Source organism: Mastigoproctus giganteus, chromosome 9 (assembly GCF_048544385.1).
Source record: "Mastigoproctus giganteus isolate SK-2022 chromosome 9, ASM4854438v1, whole genome shotgun sequence".
NCBI classification, from domain to species: domain Eukaryota; kingdom Metazoa; phylum Arthropoda; class Arachnida; order Uropygi; family Thelyphonidae; genus Mastigoproctus; species Mastigoproctus giganteus.
Window position 1 is genome coordinate 66933118 of NC_143583.1, and position 19875 is coordinate 66952992.

At 37.0% G+C, this 19875-nt stretch overlaps 1 protein-coding gene across 1 annotated transcript in view; it reads right to left on the bottom strand.

Annotated features, from left to right (window-relative positions):
- The window catches only part of LOC150080329 (dynamin-1-like), a 265277-nt gene that overhangs the window by 83013 nt on the left and 162389 nt on the right, over window positions 1–19875 (bottom strand). The window contains exon 10 of the mRNA XM_090380686.1: window positions 16576–16634. Within this exon, the coding sequence (XP_090236812.1) occupies window positions 16576–16634 (59 nt within the window). The remainder of the gene's footprint in view (window positions 1–16575; window positions 16635–19875) is intronic.

Genomic DNA, 19875 nt, shown 5'->3' on the forward strand with positions numbered 1-19875 from the left:
AACACCTCAGTCAAGTCTCCTCTAAGGTGCCTAGTTTCCAAACTGTGTAACCCACGTGATTCCCTCACCAATCCTATTGGCCTTCTCTGTACTCATTCCAGCAGCTCTACATCCTTCCTAAAATGATGTGTCTAAATTTGTATGCAGCACTGAAGCTGTGGCCTAACCATTGTCTTATACAAAGGGATAACACCTCCTTATCCCTGCTAGCAAAATTCTTGTATATCATTGACAAAACCCCATGAGCTATCCTTGCAGCCTGTCTATACTGCTCAGAAAACTTCATATCTGACTACACAATTACCCCACAGGTCTTTTTCATTCTCCACTACCCTGAGTGTAGTACAGCATGGTTGGTATGTTATTCTGGGGATACTGTTACTCATATGCAGTACTTTGCATTTGTCAATGTTAAACTTCAGTTGCCACCTCTCAGCCCATTCTAGATCCCATTGCAGTAACACTGTAACTTTATAGTATATAAAAAGTTGATTTTTTCAATGCTACAGGCTTCTGAGAGTTTTTCGGAGGTTTCTTGTTTCTTACTTTTTCTAACCTAATGTATCTTAATGAAACTGTTACATCTCATTAGATTAAGAAAATGGGATTGGTTAATAAAATTTTTATTTCTCATTTGCAGTTAAAAGAAGCAAAGATGCTTATTCATGAAGCAGTCAAGTGCTACTGATCACAGTTTAATGTGTTTGTAGTCATACTGCTGATTATAGTTTGTTGTGCCTGCATCATGCTACTGATGGAGTTGGGGGTCCAATGTACGATGCACTGCTGTCTCAAATGTACAGCCTCAAAAAACCTCTATATATAACTCTATGGACTGATACCTTACAATGGTGGGTGTGTTAGTGAGTGTCAATGAAGCTGAGAACTATGCCACTGGAAGTATACACAAGAGTATCAACAAGTTTGTACCACCTAGACAAAACATCAGTAGAAAAATGCCATTTTTAATATAAGTTGTCTACATATTCAATAACTAACATGTGAAATTTTATTCCCGTAGGTAATCACATACCAGAGGTGGAGCCCGGAATCTGAGGAAGGACGCTATGGTCGACCAAGTAGAGTATCAAGCAGTGATCAAGTTCCTGCATTTGCAGGGCAAGAAAGCTCAGGAAATTGATGAAGAAATGAAAGCTGTGTACGGGCAGAATGAATTGTCCATCCTGTGACACTGTAAAAAGTGGAAACAGGAGTTCCAGTGTGGTCATACAAGTGTCTCTGACGAGCCAAGAGAAGGAAGGCCATCAACATCCACAGACAGTCAGATGGTTGCAAAGGTTGAGCAGCTGGTGCTGAGTGACAGACGTGTGACAATTCATTTCTCGCAAATGCAGTGAGAATTAGTTATGGGCCTGCCCACAGCATTTTACATGACCATCTGGATATGTCTAAGGTCTCCGCACAATGGGTTCTAAGATTGCTGATGCCTTTGCAGAAACAATGTTGAATGCAATGTTCTTGCCAACTGTTGGATTTGTGTAATGCAAATTTTTTTGATCGGTTGTGACAAATAATGAATGCTGGGTGCACAATGATGACACCATTGCATGGATGTGCTTTGATTCGTCTTGGGAAGTCATCAATGAAGTGGAATTGTGGTTTCAGGCAAAAAGTGCAGACTTCTATCATCAAGGCATTAAACAATTGATCTATAGATGGGAGAAATGTGATACCATACATGGAGAGTACACAGAAAAGGATTAAAGTTTCTGTGAAGTTTCACCTTTCTAGGTAAGGGTACGAACTTTTTGATACCACCTCGTACTCTTAGCAGGATCAACCATGATGGATAGAACAAAGCTAGGATGCCAGACTAAATCAATCCAAAATCTGCCAACCTGCTTGGACCAGCATTGCAGATTATGGCCTATTCCCACAACATGGCTTCACAACAAAATAAACTGCCCTCACTCCAAGGCCTCTGAGTTACTACCTATGACCGTTGGAAGACCATCTGCTCAACTTTTCTAGATCCTGTTGCAGTAGTGTACCATCCTTACTGTCATTAACAACCCTACCAACCATACCAACCTTTGTATCATCTGCAAACTTGGACATTAAGCCTGATGTAATTTCATCAATATCATTAATAAATACAAAAAACAACAATGGGCCAACACAGACCCCCTGGGGGTCACTAATAACATTAGTCCACAAAGAGCATTGTCCATTGATTACCACTCTCTTGTCTTCTCCCACTCAACCATCCCTTTATCCATAGCAGCAACTTACCCTTAATGCCATACTGCTCCAACTTATACAGTATACTTTCATGTGTAACAGTATCAAAACCTTCCTAAAATCAAAGTATATGATATCAGAATTATTTTTTGCATCCAGTTCCTTTGAGACCACATCATAGTATACAATTAAACTGGTCAGACAAGACTTCCCCTTAACAAACTCTGCTAGGTGGCGGAAGTCTGTAAAGAACTGAATTTTTGTGCTCTGCTTTTTAGTTAATTTAGTAAAGATTATGACTCTCAAACTAAGCACATTTGGTATCAGTGGATAGCTCTCTTCTCCAGCTACTGAAACAAGTACCAGCAGAAGACAACAGTAATCAGGTAAATCTTATTTTTTAAGATTAAAACAGCGAATATCCGATTGGACATTTTCCAATACAGTTTAATTGCAATACATTAGCACATCGAGGAAACAGACCACACTAAGTCGCTACAAAGTCATACACTCTGTTGATGCCCCACCCCTAATAGATATTGCTATTAGTGCAGCTGGGCTGAAAGGCTTTAGGAAAGTTTCAGTAGCCCACTTTCTGTTGTTTCCCCCCAAGGAATTAATGATCTTAAAAGCAAAAGGACAACACATGTTTGGCTTGCAAAGAATGGATAAACTGGGATCAGAAACTGAACAAACATGTAGCTTATGCCAAAAAGTAAATAAGTATACTATTAAATGCACAAGTTATAATTGGGAGATGTTGTTCTTCAGTTGACATATCTCTCCTGAACCGATGTAGAAATAAAAAATTTCTCTGTTTATCATATAAAACCGAGAAAGAGAGAGAGAGAGAGAGAGAGAGAGAGAGAGAGAGAGAGAGAGAGAGAACCAGGAAATAAGACATCTAAGGAAGAGTCCAGTGTACGCGAGTCAAGTTACTATGACTGCAGTGATCATAAGCCAACAGACTTCTCACAAGATAACTGCTGTGGGATATCCAGAGAATGAAATAATATCATTAGTGACTCAATTATGGAAATCCTTGGGTGTGACACATGCCCAGATGACTGTGAACATCAGAGACATGATATGAGACATCAGGACGGTGATAAAAATTGAGACCTTCTAGCATAAGTTAATGCAGAAAGACTAGAATGCGAGGGAAAATTGAATGCTACAGCTTGGAACCTGACATGAGCAAACATGAAATCACTTATCAGAACTCCTCTCTCTGATGTACAGGGCCCTGCAGGAGATCCAGGAGGAGAACAATGAATTAAGGGAGCTAAATAGACTATGTATATAAAGTGCTTAGCATCATAATACACAGCCATTTCTGAATAAACAGAAAATTTTTAAGGTGGCATCGTTTTAGGTTATATCTCATATTGTGAATGCCTTCACAACGAGTTGCCATGATATTGCACTACTTCGAATAAGTAACGCTTCACCTAAGGAGAAGACTAGTGTTACTTATTCTCAGATAGGTACCGTTGTGAAGGCATTCACAATATGAGATATAACCTAAAACGATGCCACCTTAAAAATTTTCTGTTTATTCAGAAATGGCTGTGTATTATGATGCTAAGCACTTTATATACATAGTCTAAATTTGTTCGCAGCTTGAGGCTCTAGCCCTAAATGCGCCTTAGTCTAAATACATCATACACCATCAGGCATCTCTCATATTGTGGAGTTATACTTCATAACTGTTTTTGCCATCATTGCATCACTTGGGTACCTACCCACTCACTGACGAAGGGCCAAATAGCCCTGAAACAGCGCTGTCTGGGTGGTGGTACCTATCTGAGAATAAGTAACACTAGTCTTCTCCTTAGGTGAAGCGTTACTTATTCGAAGTAGTGCAATATCATGGCAACTCGTTGTGAAGGCATTCACAATATGAGATATAACCTAAAACGATGCCACCTTAAAAATTTTCTGTTTATTCAGAAATGGCTGTGTATTATGATGCTAAGCACTTTATATACATAGTCTAAATTTGTTCGCAGCTTGAGGCTCTAGCCCTAAATGCGCCTTGGGAGCTAAATATTAAAATCACTATGACTCAAAAATTATTAGAGGGAAAATTAAATACAGTACTAGTGCAATTAATTAATAGATAGAAGAAATGACAAACACAGTGCAGTATTATTAGAAAATTAGAAAACAGGCCTTGTGCATCGGGTTGCATTATATCATCAAAGTTTCTTGCGACAACCGACTAACGGGTTAAATAAATTTATTAAAATAAAAATGATATATACATAAGATAAAACAGAAATAAAATAAGTAAGAGTTAAAATATATATAATAAAAGCATGGTGTACTTCAGTATATACTGAAGTACACCATTCACAGACTAGCTGATGAAGAGGCACTTTGCTTCGAAAGCTACTACCTATGTATTTTATATATCAGTATATACTGATATATGTATGAATGGTGTACTTCAGTATATACTGAAATACACCATTCACAGACTAGCTGATGAAGAGGCACTTTGCTTCGAAAGCTACTACCTATGTATTTTAACGCTTTTATTATATATATTTTAACTCTATCTTATTGTATTTTAAAGCTTTTATCTTATTTTATTTCTGTTTTATCTTATGTATATATCATTTTTATTTTAATAAATTTATTTTAACCAGTTAATCGGTCATCGCAAGAAACTTTGATGATACAGTGCAGTATTAACCATAAAGAAAGTGGAAAATAGGGCAGTAAACAATGACGTGGACATGACGAAGACAGAACAACATACATGGATAACTAAATTTCAGAGTGATAGAGAAGGAAAAAGAAGGAATGATAGGAGTAATATCTTACATAATAAGAGTGGCGAGACACTTGAGCAACCAAGAGTACCTGACTAAATCAGTACCTGAAATCTCCACCAAGAAAGACATCATGCCTAGGCCAGGAACAAAGGCAGACCCTGACAAACTTTTTCTTCTCTCCCCTACCAGCCCAGAAATAGACAACAGACAACAGAAATAGATCTTGGTCTTACTAAACAACCTACATTCGTGCAGATTGCGGCCCTCTCCCCAAAGCAGAAAAATGTGACAAGTGAATCTAACCATGGATGCTCTCCCATACACAAGAAGCCACTTTAGATAGCAATCTTGTAGGCTACAAGCATCAAAAAACATCACAAAGAAATGATGAGCACAATAGAACTGAGACCGCAACGAAACATTCATAAGGGCACAGTCAGAGACTAGCGGGCAGATTCAACATAACCTCTGTACAAATGAGACAAAAAATATTTATATCATGACTCAACCCACAGACAAATCTCAAGTCTCATAATAGAAATGTGAGAAAGAGGAATAGGGATCGACGTAGAGGTTAAGCAAATTTGCACAAGCTATCCAATCATACGGTTCTTTCATAATCACCTGCCCAGTAAACAGTGAAGATTGTCTCTTGGACAGAAACATCTGGCCAGTTGGAATGCTAGTGAAACCATAAAGGGCTAGGAAGCCCTCAAGTAGGCAGCAAACAGTGCAGCAAACTTTCAAATTGCCCAATAGCAATCAGCAAACAACCTAACTGACACAAATGAATCTAATCGGATTATTATTTTTCTGCAAAATGTAAGAAGTATTTCAAATAAACTGCACACACTTCAAAGCTTATTGCTTAATTCAGAGAAATACTGTATATGCTTAGTAGAAACATGGCTCCAAAATGACAGGTACCTTGATGCCCATGTGCATTCTTCTGGTTACAATTGCATCGCAAATGGAAGAGAAAATAAAAGAGGAGACAGGGTAATGATTTTGTTCAAAAATGGATTCTTGGCAGTCAGCGAACACAGATCGCAATCATAAAATTTCGAGGCTATTACTGCCACTTTCGGTACAGAAATGAAGAGATTTCAATTAAGCTTAATATACCTATCACTGGAGCATACTAAAGAAAACAGAGCTGAGCTTCTTATATGGCTTACCTCAAATCTGAGCATGAATACAGATACAATCATAATGGGGGATCTGAATATGCCACTACCAAAACACTGGGAAGCAAAAAGTGAATTGGATGATACAATGAAAGCTTTAAATATGAACAAATTGAAAACACTAGCAACAAGAGGATCTCAGTGTCTGGAGTTGATTTATATTCTAAAACACTTTATCGAATATAACTGGCAAAACCTATAGCATTCTTGCAATCGCTCTTATATATAGCACAAGGAGCATTTAAGGAACTAAAAGTTTCAGAGAGGACAAACCCACAATTAAAGGTAATTTTAAAAAAATAAACAAAAATTGTACAGGAAATGGAAAAGAACAGGGCATTACCCAATTATCCAATGTATGTTGGATACTATTATTCAACATTGCTTTAAACATAGGCCAGAATACCTGCATTCAGTACTACCTCAGAACCATCAACAACCTCATGGGAACACTGCTAAGGATCCAGCAAGCATTAAATAACAAGCAGCAACTGGACGTCATTTTTCTAGGTGTGACAGCTGCATCTGACAACATATCCATCCCAGCTCTCAGTTATTCTGCAGAACTACTTCCTCATTAGGCGAAGTTTTTACTGCTGAGGAACGTAGAGAAGTTTTTTCTGTTTTATTAATATAAATTGGCATATTAACTTATTTTCTAGAGTAGCTCTATATTACTAGTTATGATACTTAGTTTAAATTTTAACGTAGATAGAGATTTTGTAGATTATTACTTAGTATCGGTAAGGGTATCTAATCCACGTGTTTTACAAATTTTGCAGAGACGGCGAACCGGAAGTTTCTTAGCTATAGTTAACCACTTCATTGACCAATTGTTATATTAAATTATTTCTGTAAGTAGCTTATAGACCTAGGAAAGATCCTTAATTTATTCTGAATTGAGACAGCGAGATTTTGGAAGTTAATTAATATTTAAGTGTCCGTAGATTTACGGATCGTAACTTGCCACCATTGTTATACGATACAACATTATATCCCGAACTAGATAGCATTAGCTTAGCTTAGTATAGTATAGTATAGTATATAATATTATCAATTACTCAGTAATTTATTAATCATGTTGAACTTCATTGTCAATTAAATTGTACTTTAATTAAATACATATAATGACTTAGATTTTACGAACGTAACATAATTAATTAATAGATAACTTAGTAAAATAAAATTACGGCTTTCTCAGAGTGAATTGTAACAGGTTTAATAAATATACATAGAAACATACAAAGCTTTAACCATAATAGATAACTTGATACGGAACTTATATAAAGAAACTTGAAGATAATACTTGACACTTTAAAAATATATATAGATATATAGTGTTACAACTGCATTGGGATACAAGTTTAAGGTTATAATTTTGTACTGAAATTGAATCGGAATCGTAACTCAGACCAGAGCAGCAAAGCAAAAGGCTCAAGCAAAATGGAGTGCTGTGGCTCAGGGGAGAATTGAGGGGGGCAGTTGCCCTCTGAATCACAGCCTTTTAAAATGCACTGCTTGCTTGATGTTTGAGAAGCAATCAGGTACAGGACATGATATTGCCAAGGGGATGTCTTTGTGTGCGTGCGATGTAAGGAGTGTGAGGAAATGAGGCGACAACTCAGTGTTGTTATCGGCCTATATGAGAGCTTGAAGGACAGGGCGGATGCCCTCGAAGGATCTAAATTGAGGGGCCCATCAAGCTCTCAGCTGCCCACATCAACAACAGAGCTTGCACATGATCATCACGCAACACAGCGGCAACCCCCAAGGCAGAATTGCACTGGTCCCACAGGAACTAGTAGTTGTTGGTGACTCTATTGTCAGGGAAATGGGGAACATGCTATGCAAATAGTATAGGTGGAATAGGATCAGGGTATGTCTGCCAGGGACAAAGGTTGATGACGCTGTAGAGCAGATATCATCTTTTAAGGGCACAAAGGATGATATTGTTGTACATGTTGGGACTAATGATATTAAGAGTAGGAGACTGGCAGAATTACTTAACAAGTACAGGTCACTGTTGAAAAAAAGCCATGATTTAGGGTTGAAATTGAAAGTGTCTGCAATTCTGCCCAGACACGATAGGAGGGAGTATATGATGAGAGCCTTGTCGATCAATTCGGCCCTGGAAACATTGTGCAAGGCTCAAGGGGTAGAATTTTTTCAGCCTGGTCTGTACTTGTTAACAGCAGAGACTGCTTCTACAGGGATGGGATACACTTAAATAGAAAGAGTGCAAGAATATTTGCTAATGCTATTGAGGCAGTGTTAGGTGGGTTCGAAAATTGCTAGCTTGGGGGGATACAAGGACTGAAAGATTAACAGTAGCTACTGGCAGAGGTAGTAGAAGTAGTAGTAGTAGTAGTGGCATGTGATGCAAGAAAGCAAGCGTATGAGCTTATGCAGCATCAGCCAAAAAAAAAAAAAAAAAATCACACCATTCCCTCCAAATGCTTGTCCAGTTCCTCCTTAAATTAATTTAACCTATCAACTTCCACAATGACAGATGGAAGTTTTTTCCAGCAATTAACCACCTGCTGGCTAAAGGCAAATTTCCGCACATCTATTCTACATCTGTCTTTTCTTAATTTGAATTTATGCTCCCTTAGGTTCCTAATCTGAACAAGCGAAAGGATCCCATCAGAATTCAGCGTGCTCAACCCATTCAAGGCCTTATACACCTCAATCAGATCACCGCGCAGGTGCCTAGTCTACAGCCACTGCAATTTGCAGAACTTAAGCCTCTCTTGGTAAGAGGATCCCTCCATTCCCCTCACCAATCTTGTTTCCCTTCTCTGTACATGCTCAAGCAAATCTACATCCTTCCTAAAATAAGGCCTCCAGACCTGTACACAGTACTCAAGGTGCGGCCTGACCATTGCCTTATACAGAGGGACAATCATCTCCTTCTCCCTGATAGCAAAATTCCTATATATCATTGACAAAACCCCCATGACTGCCCTGGCAGCCTGTCTGCATTGCTCATAAAACTTCATGTCTGACTGCACAATTACTCCCAGGTTTTTTTCATTTTTTCTACCACCTTAAGTGTAGTACCACACAGTTGGTACGTTTCTCTGGGGTTACTTCTACCCATATGCAGTACTTTGCATTTGTCAAGGTTAGACTTCAGTTGCCACTTCTTAGCCCATCTGCCAAAATTATCTAGATCGTGTTGCAGTAGCACACTGCCATTACTGTCAATAACAACCCTGCCAACCTTTCTATCATCTGCAAACTTCGACACTTTTAAGCCTGATATACCCTCATCAATATCATTGATAAATATACAAAATAACAGAGGACCCAACACCGAACCCTGTGGGACTCCACTAATAACATTAGTCCACGAAGAGCAGCACCCATTAATTACCACCCTCTGTCTTCTCCCACTCAACCATCCTTTTATCCATTGTAGCAACTTACCCTTAATACCATTCTGCTCCAATTTGTACAATAGTCTCCATGTGCAACATTGTCAAAAGCTTTCCTGAAAGCCAAATATATGATATCAAAATTAGGTGAAAGTGATTCTTGCACTGCTTCTATTGGAATGAGTAGCAGTCTGGAAAACAAGATGCAGGTATTTCAGAGACTGCTGGGAGTCATTGCGGTACAAGTAAACACATCAGTTGTGTTAGGGTAGCTAAGAATAGGAACAGGTGCATGTATACTTGCATGTATACCAATGCTAGGAGTTTGGTAAATAAATTTGATGAATTTGAGGTATTGCTCAGAACATCAAAGGCAGATATAGTCGGGATATCAGAGATGTGGTGTCACACAGATATAAGGAATGCAGAACTGGAATTTGGGGAGTACAATGAGTACAGGAAAGATAGCCAAGATAGGAAGGGAGGAGGAGTTATACTATTAGTTAAGAAACCCATAAAATCCAAGGAAGTGAAGCCAGTCAACATCGCTGGACAGTGCAGTGTCGAGTCAGTTTGGTGTGACATAAGCATTGGGAGATCAAAATTGAGAGTAGGAGTGTGCTATAGGCCTAATGACTCTGATGAGTATAATAAGGAACTGTACAGGGAAATAGAGGGAGTAATACTCTTGATCTGATTATCAGTAGTGATTCTTCATGCATTAAGAATCTGCGGATAAAGGAACCACTAGGTGGCAGGGACCACAGTGTGCTGAAGTGGGATTTACTCAAGGAGGTAACTACCATCAGGGGTAAAGGGAAGGGTTATTGCTTTCGTAAAGGCAACTACGATGGTCTGAAACAGTATTTAAATTCTATACAGTGGGACCAACTGATGATGTTACCAACACCAAATTCAAAATGGGAAGAATTCAAAGAACTTATCTTGGAAGCTACTAGGCTTTACATACCAACTAAGAAATATTGTTCAAGGTTTAGGCCTAAATGGATGTCAGATGAACTAATGAGACACATTAGTTCATCTGACATCCAGCAGAGAAGAAAAATACATGGGATACATATAAATTAATGGGTGACATGGAAGCCTACGATAGATATAAGCTGGTCTGTAACCAAGTCTCAAAGGAGATTAGGCAAAGTTACATTATGAGGAATCCTTGGCAATGGATGCAAAGAAAAACAACAAAGAGTTCTTTACCTATGTGAACTCAGAAGGAAAGGGGTGAATCAGATTGGTCCACTCGATATTGATGGTTCAACTGTTGATGATCCTGTTGCTCAGGTGGCTAACAAACTAAATGAGTATTTTGCATCTACATTCACACATGAGGAGTTATTCAGGAAGGGGAATTCCGAGGTGAAGTAAACTCTGGCAGTGAGCTAGATGATTTTGTAATAACTGAGAGGAAAGTGGAGGAGAAATTGTTGAGGATAAACATAAAAAGGGTACCTGGGGGTGGATGGGTTCTATCCAGTTATATTAAAGGAGGCAGCAAAGGAAGTAAGCAAACCCTTAGCCATAATTATGAGAGCTTCTTTGGACCCAGGGGAGGTACCCATAGACTGGAGATGTGAAAATCTGATCCCAATTCATAAAGGAGGAGCAAAGGGCAACACAAGTAATTATAGACCTGTTAAGTTTAACTTCTGTTCCAGGAAAATTAACAGAGGCACTAGTTAAAGAAGCACTGCAGGATCATCTAGATAAGACTTCAGTTATAGCTCAGACACAGCCTGGTTTTGTTAATGGAAAGTCTTGCCTGACCAATTTTATTGGATACTATGATGTGGTCACAAAGGAATTGGATGCAGGGAATAACTTTGATATCATATATTTGGATCTTAGAAAGGTTTTTGATACTGTTGTACATGGAAGACTGCTGCACAAATTGGAGCAGTGTGGCATTGGAGGCAAATTGCTGCTATGGATAAAGGGATGGTTGAGTGGGAGAAGACAGAGAGTGGTAATCAATGGACACTGCTCATAGTGGAATAATGTTATTAGATGACTCCCTCAGGGTTCAGTATTGGGTCCATTTCTGTATTTATAAATGATATTGATGATGGTATATCAAGCTTAATGTCCAGGTTTGCAGACAATACAAAGGTTGGCAGGGTTGTTAAGGACACTAATGACAGTACGCTGCTGCAACAGGATCTAGAAAAGTTGAGCAGATGGGCTGAGAGGTGACAAATGAAGTTTAACATTGACAAATGTAAAGTACTACATATGGGAAGCAGCAACCCCAGAGTTACGTATGAACTCTGTGGTACTACACTGACAATGGTAGAGAAGAAAAGGACCTGGGGGTAATTGTGCAGGCAGATATGAAGTTTTCTGATCAGTGTAGATGGTCTGCAAGAGTAGCTCAGTGTCTTGTCAATGATATGTAGGAATTTTTCTAGCAGGGATAAGGAGGTCCTTATCCCCTTATATAAGGCAATGGTCAGGCCACACCTTGAGTACTGTATACAGGTCTGGAGGCCTTATTTTAAGAAGGAGGTAGAGCTGTTGGAACGAGTACAGAGAAGGGCAACAAGATTAATGAATGGAACAAAGGGTTGCTCTTACGAAGAGAGGCTTAAGTTTTGCAAATTATTGTCTGGAGACTAGGCAACTGCGAAGTGATCTGATTGAGGTGTATAAAGCCTTGAATGGTTTGAGCATGCTCAATGCTGATGGAAATCTTCCTCTTGCTCAGAATAATCATTTTAAGGGGCATAAATTCAAATTGAGAAAAGACAGATGTGGGATAGATGTGTGGAAGTTTGCCTTTAGACAGCGGGTGGTTGGTTGGTGGAACAGACTTCCATCCTTTGTTGTGGAAGTTGATAGCGTAAATAAATTTAAGGCTGAGCTGGACAGGTACTTGGAACGAACGGAGGGGTGAAATGGGAGCATGTTTTTTTTTTTTTTTTGGCTGATGCTGCATAAGCTTGCTTTCTTGCATCATATGCCTCTACTAATGTTAATGCTAATTACAGAAAATAACCTCGATTTTTTAAAGAGCTCACTTCAGCACAGGCAAATCACAGTAACAAAAGGGAACATGTGTGTTACATGCCAGGTCAATAAAGGAGTCCTACCACAAGGTGGCATATTATCTGTCACACTCTTTGCCATAGCACTAGAGCCCTTCTTAGCTCTAAACAGGAAGCAATTCATCACATATGTAGACAATATGAAATTTTTTATTGTCTCAGAAGACTAGAAATTGTCGATTTTTGCAACCAAAGAAGAACTCCAAAGTATCTTGATTGTATCAAGCTACAGTTAAATGAAAACAAGACTATGCAAATGACCTTCACATCACAAATAAAATAAATCAAAACAAAATGTAATATACGTGAATGACATACTAGTTCAAAAGGTTCAATCACATGTTGATCTTGGACTCAAGTGGGACGAAGTGCTGAACTTCCTTCCGCATTTTGCTTAAATTCATAGGAAAATGTATGTGCCACTCTGGACAACCAAGCAGGAGCTCACTGGTATTAGAAACCATAATTTAGTGAAACAGTATAACAATAGATGTGTTGTTCCTATTCCTCTATATGCATCAAAAATCTGGTCTTCAGCTCCTGAAAGCACTACCAAGGCTTTTCTAAGGCTAGAATATTGGCTCTTGAGATTAAACAGAATTACAGCTAAGCCTTTTACCATCTCAAGAGCTATACTATACTCCAATTTAAAGGCCACACCCTGGAGACATTCGCTACAATGAATATAATGACACTTGCAGATCTTAACAGGGCAGGTGGATTCACTGAAAGCCCAAGACTGGATAATAACACCTGGAGAAAAACAAAGACCAGTTGCAGATAGGGAACTGCAACTCAGGGTCACATTTACACAGTTGGGCAGTCTAGGAAAATTCTTTCCAGCAAACACTACAAAGCTATTTAATAAACTAAATATCAATCCTGAAAAACTTTGCACAACAAAACCATACAGAAAAGAAGTTCTCAAAAACTGCTACCTGCAGATACAGATGTAAGAAAACATAAACAGCATTCTTAACTCCAGACAGTAGCTGAAGGGGGACAGCAGGAATCCCAGCCTCATCTATAAACATTCTTCTGGATACCTCTTACCTTCTCCACTGTACACTCACAGAAGAAACCGATTGCTGGAAATAATAAAAATGAACTTTTACTTCCTTATTCTGTATTATATTGTATTTTTGTTGTAACTGAAGTTATCATGGCCTATTCTGTATTATATTCTGTATGCTGTTCTGCTGTGAATAGCCATGCTAATGTAAATATGGTGATGCTATGCTTTAAATGCAGCAGCATTAAGTTTTACTCATTTATATTTATTAAGTAGTGTAAGTCTTAAGCAGATTACAAGTGATTACATATATCATATAATTCTGATAAGAAGTACTACATGTATTCTATAATTTAGTAACAAGTGTTACATATAATGTAAAATTGTATATAATGTTATTTTCTATTTTGCATAATAGAATATGTATCTACACCCCCTATTCAATGACTGCAACTGGGTGTCTCCTAGGAGAAATAAAGATAATAATAATAATAATAACTGCAGTCTTGTCTAGATGATCCTGCAGTGTTTCTTTAACCAGTGACTCCATTATTTTCCCCAGAACAGAAGTTAAACTAACAGGTCTGTAATTACTGTCACCTTTTAATCCCCCTTTGTGAATTGGAGATACATTTGCACATCTCTTGTGTCAGATTGATTTGGTAGTTGTTGGCGCATCGGCTTCTGTGGCCATATTGCACCTCCCAAGGTTTTTGCAGTACTTTGATCCAAGCCCGAGGCGGGAATCGAACCCGCGACCTTTGGGTTGCCGGGCAGGTACTTTACCCACTCGGCTAGCCCGGTCGGCACATCTCTTGTGTGTGTGGATCTCCCCTGAGTCCAAGGATGCCCTCATAATCATGGCTAAGGGCCTGCTTACTTCCTTTGCTGCCTTCTTTAATATACCTGGATAGATCCCATCCACCCAAGGTGCCTTCCTTATATTTAACTGCAGCAATTTCTCCTATACTTTGCCCTCAGTTATTATAAAATCATTTAACTCCCTGTTTGAGTTTAATAAGTTTCTGACCTCCACTTCTCTACAGAAGTGGAAAGATATGGTTACCTTGTACAAGAAATTTCATCAGATGAAAACATCATTATGGAAATTAAATGATGCATAAAATTTGGATGGTAAGCATTTGAAAGCTTAATATAATCTTTAAGATGAACTTGCAAATCTGCCTCAAATGAAAAGTTTTCGATCAATGTATCCTCCCTGTCCTAACATATGACTGTGAGATATGCCATTGAATTCTAAAACTTTACAAAGACTGAGATCACACAGATAAGTGTGGAAGGCCAAATTTTGAACATAACCAAAACAGATTGAAAAATACATGCACGGATTCAAAAGTGCTTAAAATGGAAACGTACAGGTCACATATCAAGAACTGATGATAGACAGACCAAACATAATTTAAAATGGATACCACTTGACTCCAAATGCCCAAGAAAAAGACCAAAGATGAGGTGGATTAATGAAATTGTAAAATTTGCTGGTATGCAATGGCAACAGAAAGTGCAAGACTGCAGTTGCTGGAAAGGTGTTGAGGAGGCCCTCAGCCTTCAGTGAATTGACAACGGCTGAAAATGATGATGATATAATACCATGCATCCTATAATTACTACACTTATGATCCTGGAAAAATTTCTTTGTATTACAAAAGATGCAAACTTAATCAAATGCTGACTTCAATTTATTCTCTTCAAAATAAGATGTTGTTTGTGAAAGAACTCTGAGAACTATAAAGTTTGAATGCCTTCTGTACTTTAGATTTCTTGAAGTGCAAAAAGATCATTTTATCTTATGAGTCATGATTTTTCAGATAATTTTATTGATAACTTTTGATAATATAAACCAGAGCTGTGATGCTCAATACATTCTAAGTTTATTTCAATATTTGTAAAAGAATAACAGAAGTTTACATCAAAATGATAAGTATAACCCTTCCATATGATACTCTCCAGAAATTAAAACGAATATAACGTTACAGTAAAAAATAAATTGAAACAATTAAAAAATCAATTTAACATAATTAAAAAAATTGAATGCAATTAAAAATTAACTAAAAGAATTTAATGTTAATTTTGCAAAATGATTTTCCTTCCTGAAGCCGACAATGCTTTTTGACTATGTCGTGATCACAGGAATGAAAATGAATCTTAAATAGGGATTATTTGTCTTCGTGTATGCACATAAAAGACCATGAATCAAAGATTAGATACAGACGGCGAACATTAACAGAATTCTCGTGTAATTTAATTTCGACAGTTTCTGCAATTAATAGTTTTGTATAATTACATACAGAATTCTGACGATCTTTCTAGCAAACCATACAATGATGTGCAATAGTTCTGTCAGAAGACTTGTGTCTGTATTTTATAGAACAGACAAAATCAAGTTTAGGAAAGATTTCTCAGTTGTGAGAGGCAGTTGCAATGATTGGCTCATGGTGTACTACTCACTTTGTGAATTTAACTGTCACTGGCTGTCAGGTGTGACACTAAATGGATATCTGGGGTCCAATGAAGAGGTGATAATAATCACTCAGGCAGCTATTGTGAGAGAATTAAATTTCAAATAAACAGTATTATATTTCTCATAGAAACACTGTTTATTTGTAACGCATACTGAAATATCTTGGTACAACTGCCTAACAGTATAAGGTAGCAGTATCATTGAAAGGACTTTTGTTCCTTCATAAACCTCATTCTGCAAAATCTAAATGAAAGATCTTTTGATAGAACCAGTTTTCACTACAGAAAAGCTGAGTTTAAGTTTGTTTAAGCTCATTTTAAACATTAAGAACAACAAAACCACTCAACAAATATTATACACCTGTGATCTATTTGTACTAAATATCTATCCAAAATCTGCGTCACAGAATCTTCAAAGCTGGAATATTTATATATACTTCATTATTAGTAGTTAAAGATAAAATAGCATACCTGATACCATTTGAATTTGCAATTGCCACAACTAGCTCACTTCTTTTGGGGGCCACATTCTAATCAATATTAGAGAAAAAAAAAAAAGAAACTTTTAAGAATGGAAACTGAATATAACAAACAAAACATTTCATTATAAAGAAAAATAACAGAAATCAAAATTTTCATAAAATTCAAAATAAAACAATCAAAATATAATATTCAGAAACAATCCTGAAATTTAATTTGTAGGATTGCTATTCAACTAAGATGTGTATTCTTCTGTTAATATAAAAAGGAAAAAAAAAAAAAAAACATCAACAATTGTTAGTTCGTTCACATTGCATTAAGAATAGTTTTTTTCCCCTTTTGTGGGGATTTTAACTACATCTTCTGAATACCAAAATATAAATACCTGAATTTCTTGATGTATCAAGTATGTGAATTTGAAGGATAAATCTGCGATTGAGGTCCACTGAACATGCTGGCACCAACTAGGACACTTTGCTCCAGCATATTCCATTGTCACCAAGTGGTATGCAAATTTTACCCATAAAAAAGAATTATGTGAAAATACATGTGAATTGGATTGCCCATCAACACCAGCAATAGTGGAAAAAAATTATGATAAAAGATTGTTGAATGATTGTTCAATATACTGCTGTGTGTGTAAAGGGTTCCATGAATATTAACTGGCAAAGGATCTCATGAATATTAACAAAGCCCAAAAAGTCCATTGCATGAGGACAACAGAACACCTACCAGAGAGATTTAGAAGGAATTCTGAAATATTTTTTTGTTTCAGAACTATGGATCAGATGTAGTAGTAGTAGTAGTAGTAATCATTGCATTTGATGCAAGAAAGCAAGTGCATGAGCTTATGCAGCATCAGCCAAAAAAAAAAAAAAAAATTCACACAACCATTCCCTCTAAATGTTTGTCCAGTTCCTCCTTAAATTTATTTAACCTATCAACTTTCATGATGACAGATGGAAGTTTGTTCCAGCAATTAACCACCCGCTGGCTAAATGCAAATTTCCACACATTTATTCTACAGATTAGAATTTGTTTACCCACATCTATGTGGGTAAACAAATCTGAGTCCAACCATCAGAGTAAACTGGAAACATGCACACCTCTGCCACTGAAGAAATTTTTTTGTAATGCCTAATCTAAACTAGGTAACTGTCTCCATTTTCTACAATGTTCAGGGAGTAATTCTTGTTGATTACTTTGGGCATGCAACCATAATCAGAGGTAACTGTGTAATTGTATTGCACACAATTAATAATGAAATTGTGTGCTAATTCATCAAGATGAAGGGAAATTAAGTCAAAGGAAATTTCATCAAGGTAAGGAAAATTGTATCATGGTATCCTTTTCCACCAGGATGAACCACCCACATATATGTCCACTGAAAATTTTCCATCACATATTAACAGTTCAAAATTCTCAATCCCATTGTCTGCTTTATTCCCTAGACTTGGTTCTTAGTGATTTTCTTTTACAGTCCAAGCCACCTCTAGGTACAAGTGAAACCATTGTGGACAAATATTTCACTTGGATGAAGAGCTGATGTGCACTTTGAAGGACAAGATTACAGAGGAGAGTAACTTGCTTTATGAAATATAAAAGAATTTGAGCACTGTGGTAAAAATGCATTAGAGTTCAGATAGATTATGTCGAACACCATAAAAAACCTTTTTCCAAAAGTTGAATTTTGTTATAGTCATTCTATGTAATTTCTATGGCTTGGTTCTAAAAAGGCCAATGCCAACTTTTACAAATAGTAGTTAAATAGGGGCATTTAATAATAGTTCAATCATAATATACAGTGTTTATATTATGATTTAACTATTATTTTGTTGCATCTTTTTTGAAGTTTAATGCTAAAGTAGCTGTCTAGCTCTCTTCCATTACTAAAAGATTTATGGACACAGTGCATTAATAATTAGTTCATAAACTGGAAGTTTGTAAATTGGAAGTGATTTTCCTATATATATAATGTAATGGAAGAATGCATGCAAACAGATTAACTGACGCATGGGAACATGAGCCCACTGCTCATGTCATTTTACAGTAACATTCACCCCACTCCCAACTTTAACTGTGCAATAACTGTTGATCATCAGTTTTCAGTTATCAAGTAATACATCACCGAAGCTATAGTATGTGTGCTCAAATTACTGCTTTAAATTCCCAGTGTCCATATAATTTTATTAAGGGCCCAAGCATTGAAAATTCTTGGACTCTTAATAAAATTACTAATAATAATATCATTGAAGTTTATGACAACTGACTACTCAAAAACCGATAAAAGCCTTTACTTTTAGAATTTCTCATTTAACTGCAAAAATACAAGGAAAATTACATAAGACAGGATATCCTTCTGAACCCACAGTTTTTTTTTATTTTGATACTGCTTTATTGCCTTTAGCTTGTTTTGTATTTACTATAATTAAACCTTATTAGCAATTTGCACATTTTTTATTTAAAAATACAAGAGACCTCAATCAGAAATTACAGACTGTCACCCTATCTTCAGATGACAGATTATCTTCATTAGATTTTATGTCACTTTACACCAGCAAGAGGCATCAACAGCTATTGATTATGAGTAGATATTTACTTACAGCCATTAATTTTTGAAAAGAACCAAGTATTATAAACACATATAAAAAACAATATGTAATGGGGTAACAAAATCACTAGTAGTGTAAGACAAACAAAAGCAGAGAATAAAAAAAGTTTATCAGGTACTTTGCAATGACATTTACAAGTGAATGATCATTCAAACCACAGGGAACACTGATAAAGAGTCATACTATTGTAAAATAAGTGATATAATGTTCTCAGAAAAGTCTATTAGACAAATTACTGAAGCAAAGGGAAGGTAAAGCTCCAGGAGAGGACAGAATACATTAGAGTAGAGGCATACGATGCAAGAAAGCAAGTTTATTTTGCAGCATCAGCCAAAAAAAACAACTTCCCATTTCACCCCTCCATTCATTATAAATGCCTCTCCAACTCAGCTTTAAATTTATTTAGGCAATCAACTTCCACAACATAAGATGGAAGTCTGTTTCACCAATCAACTACCCACTGGCTAAAGGAAAATTTCCACACATCTATTCTACAACATTCCTCAATTTGAATCTATGCCCCCTCAGGTTCTTAATCTGAGCAAGAGGAAGAATCTCATCAGCATTCAGCTTGCTCAACCCATTGAAGGCCTTATACACCTCAACCAGATCACCTCCAAGGTACCTACTCTACAGGTGATGAAATTTGCAGAACTTAAGCCTTTCTTGGTAAGAGCAC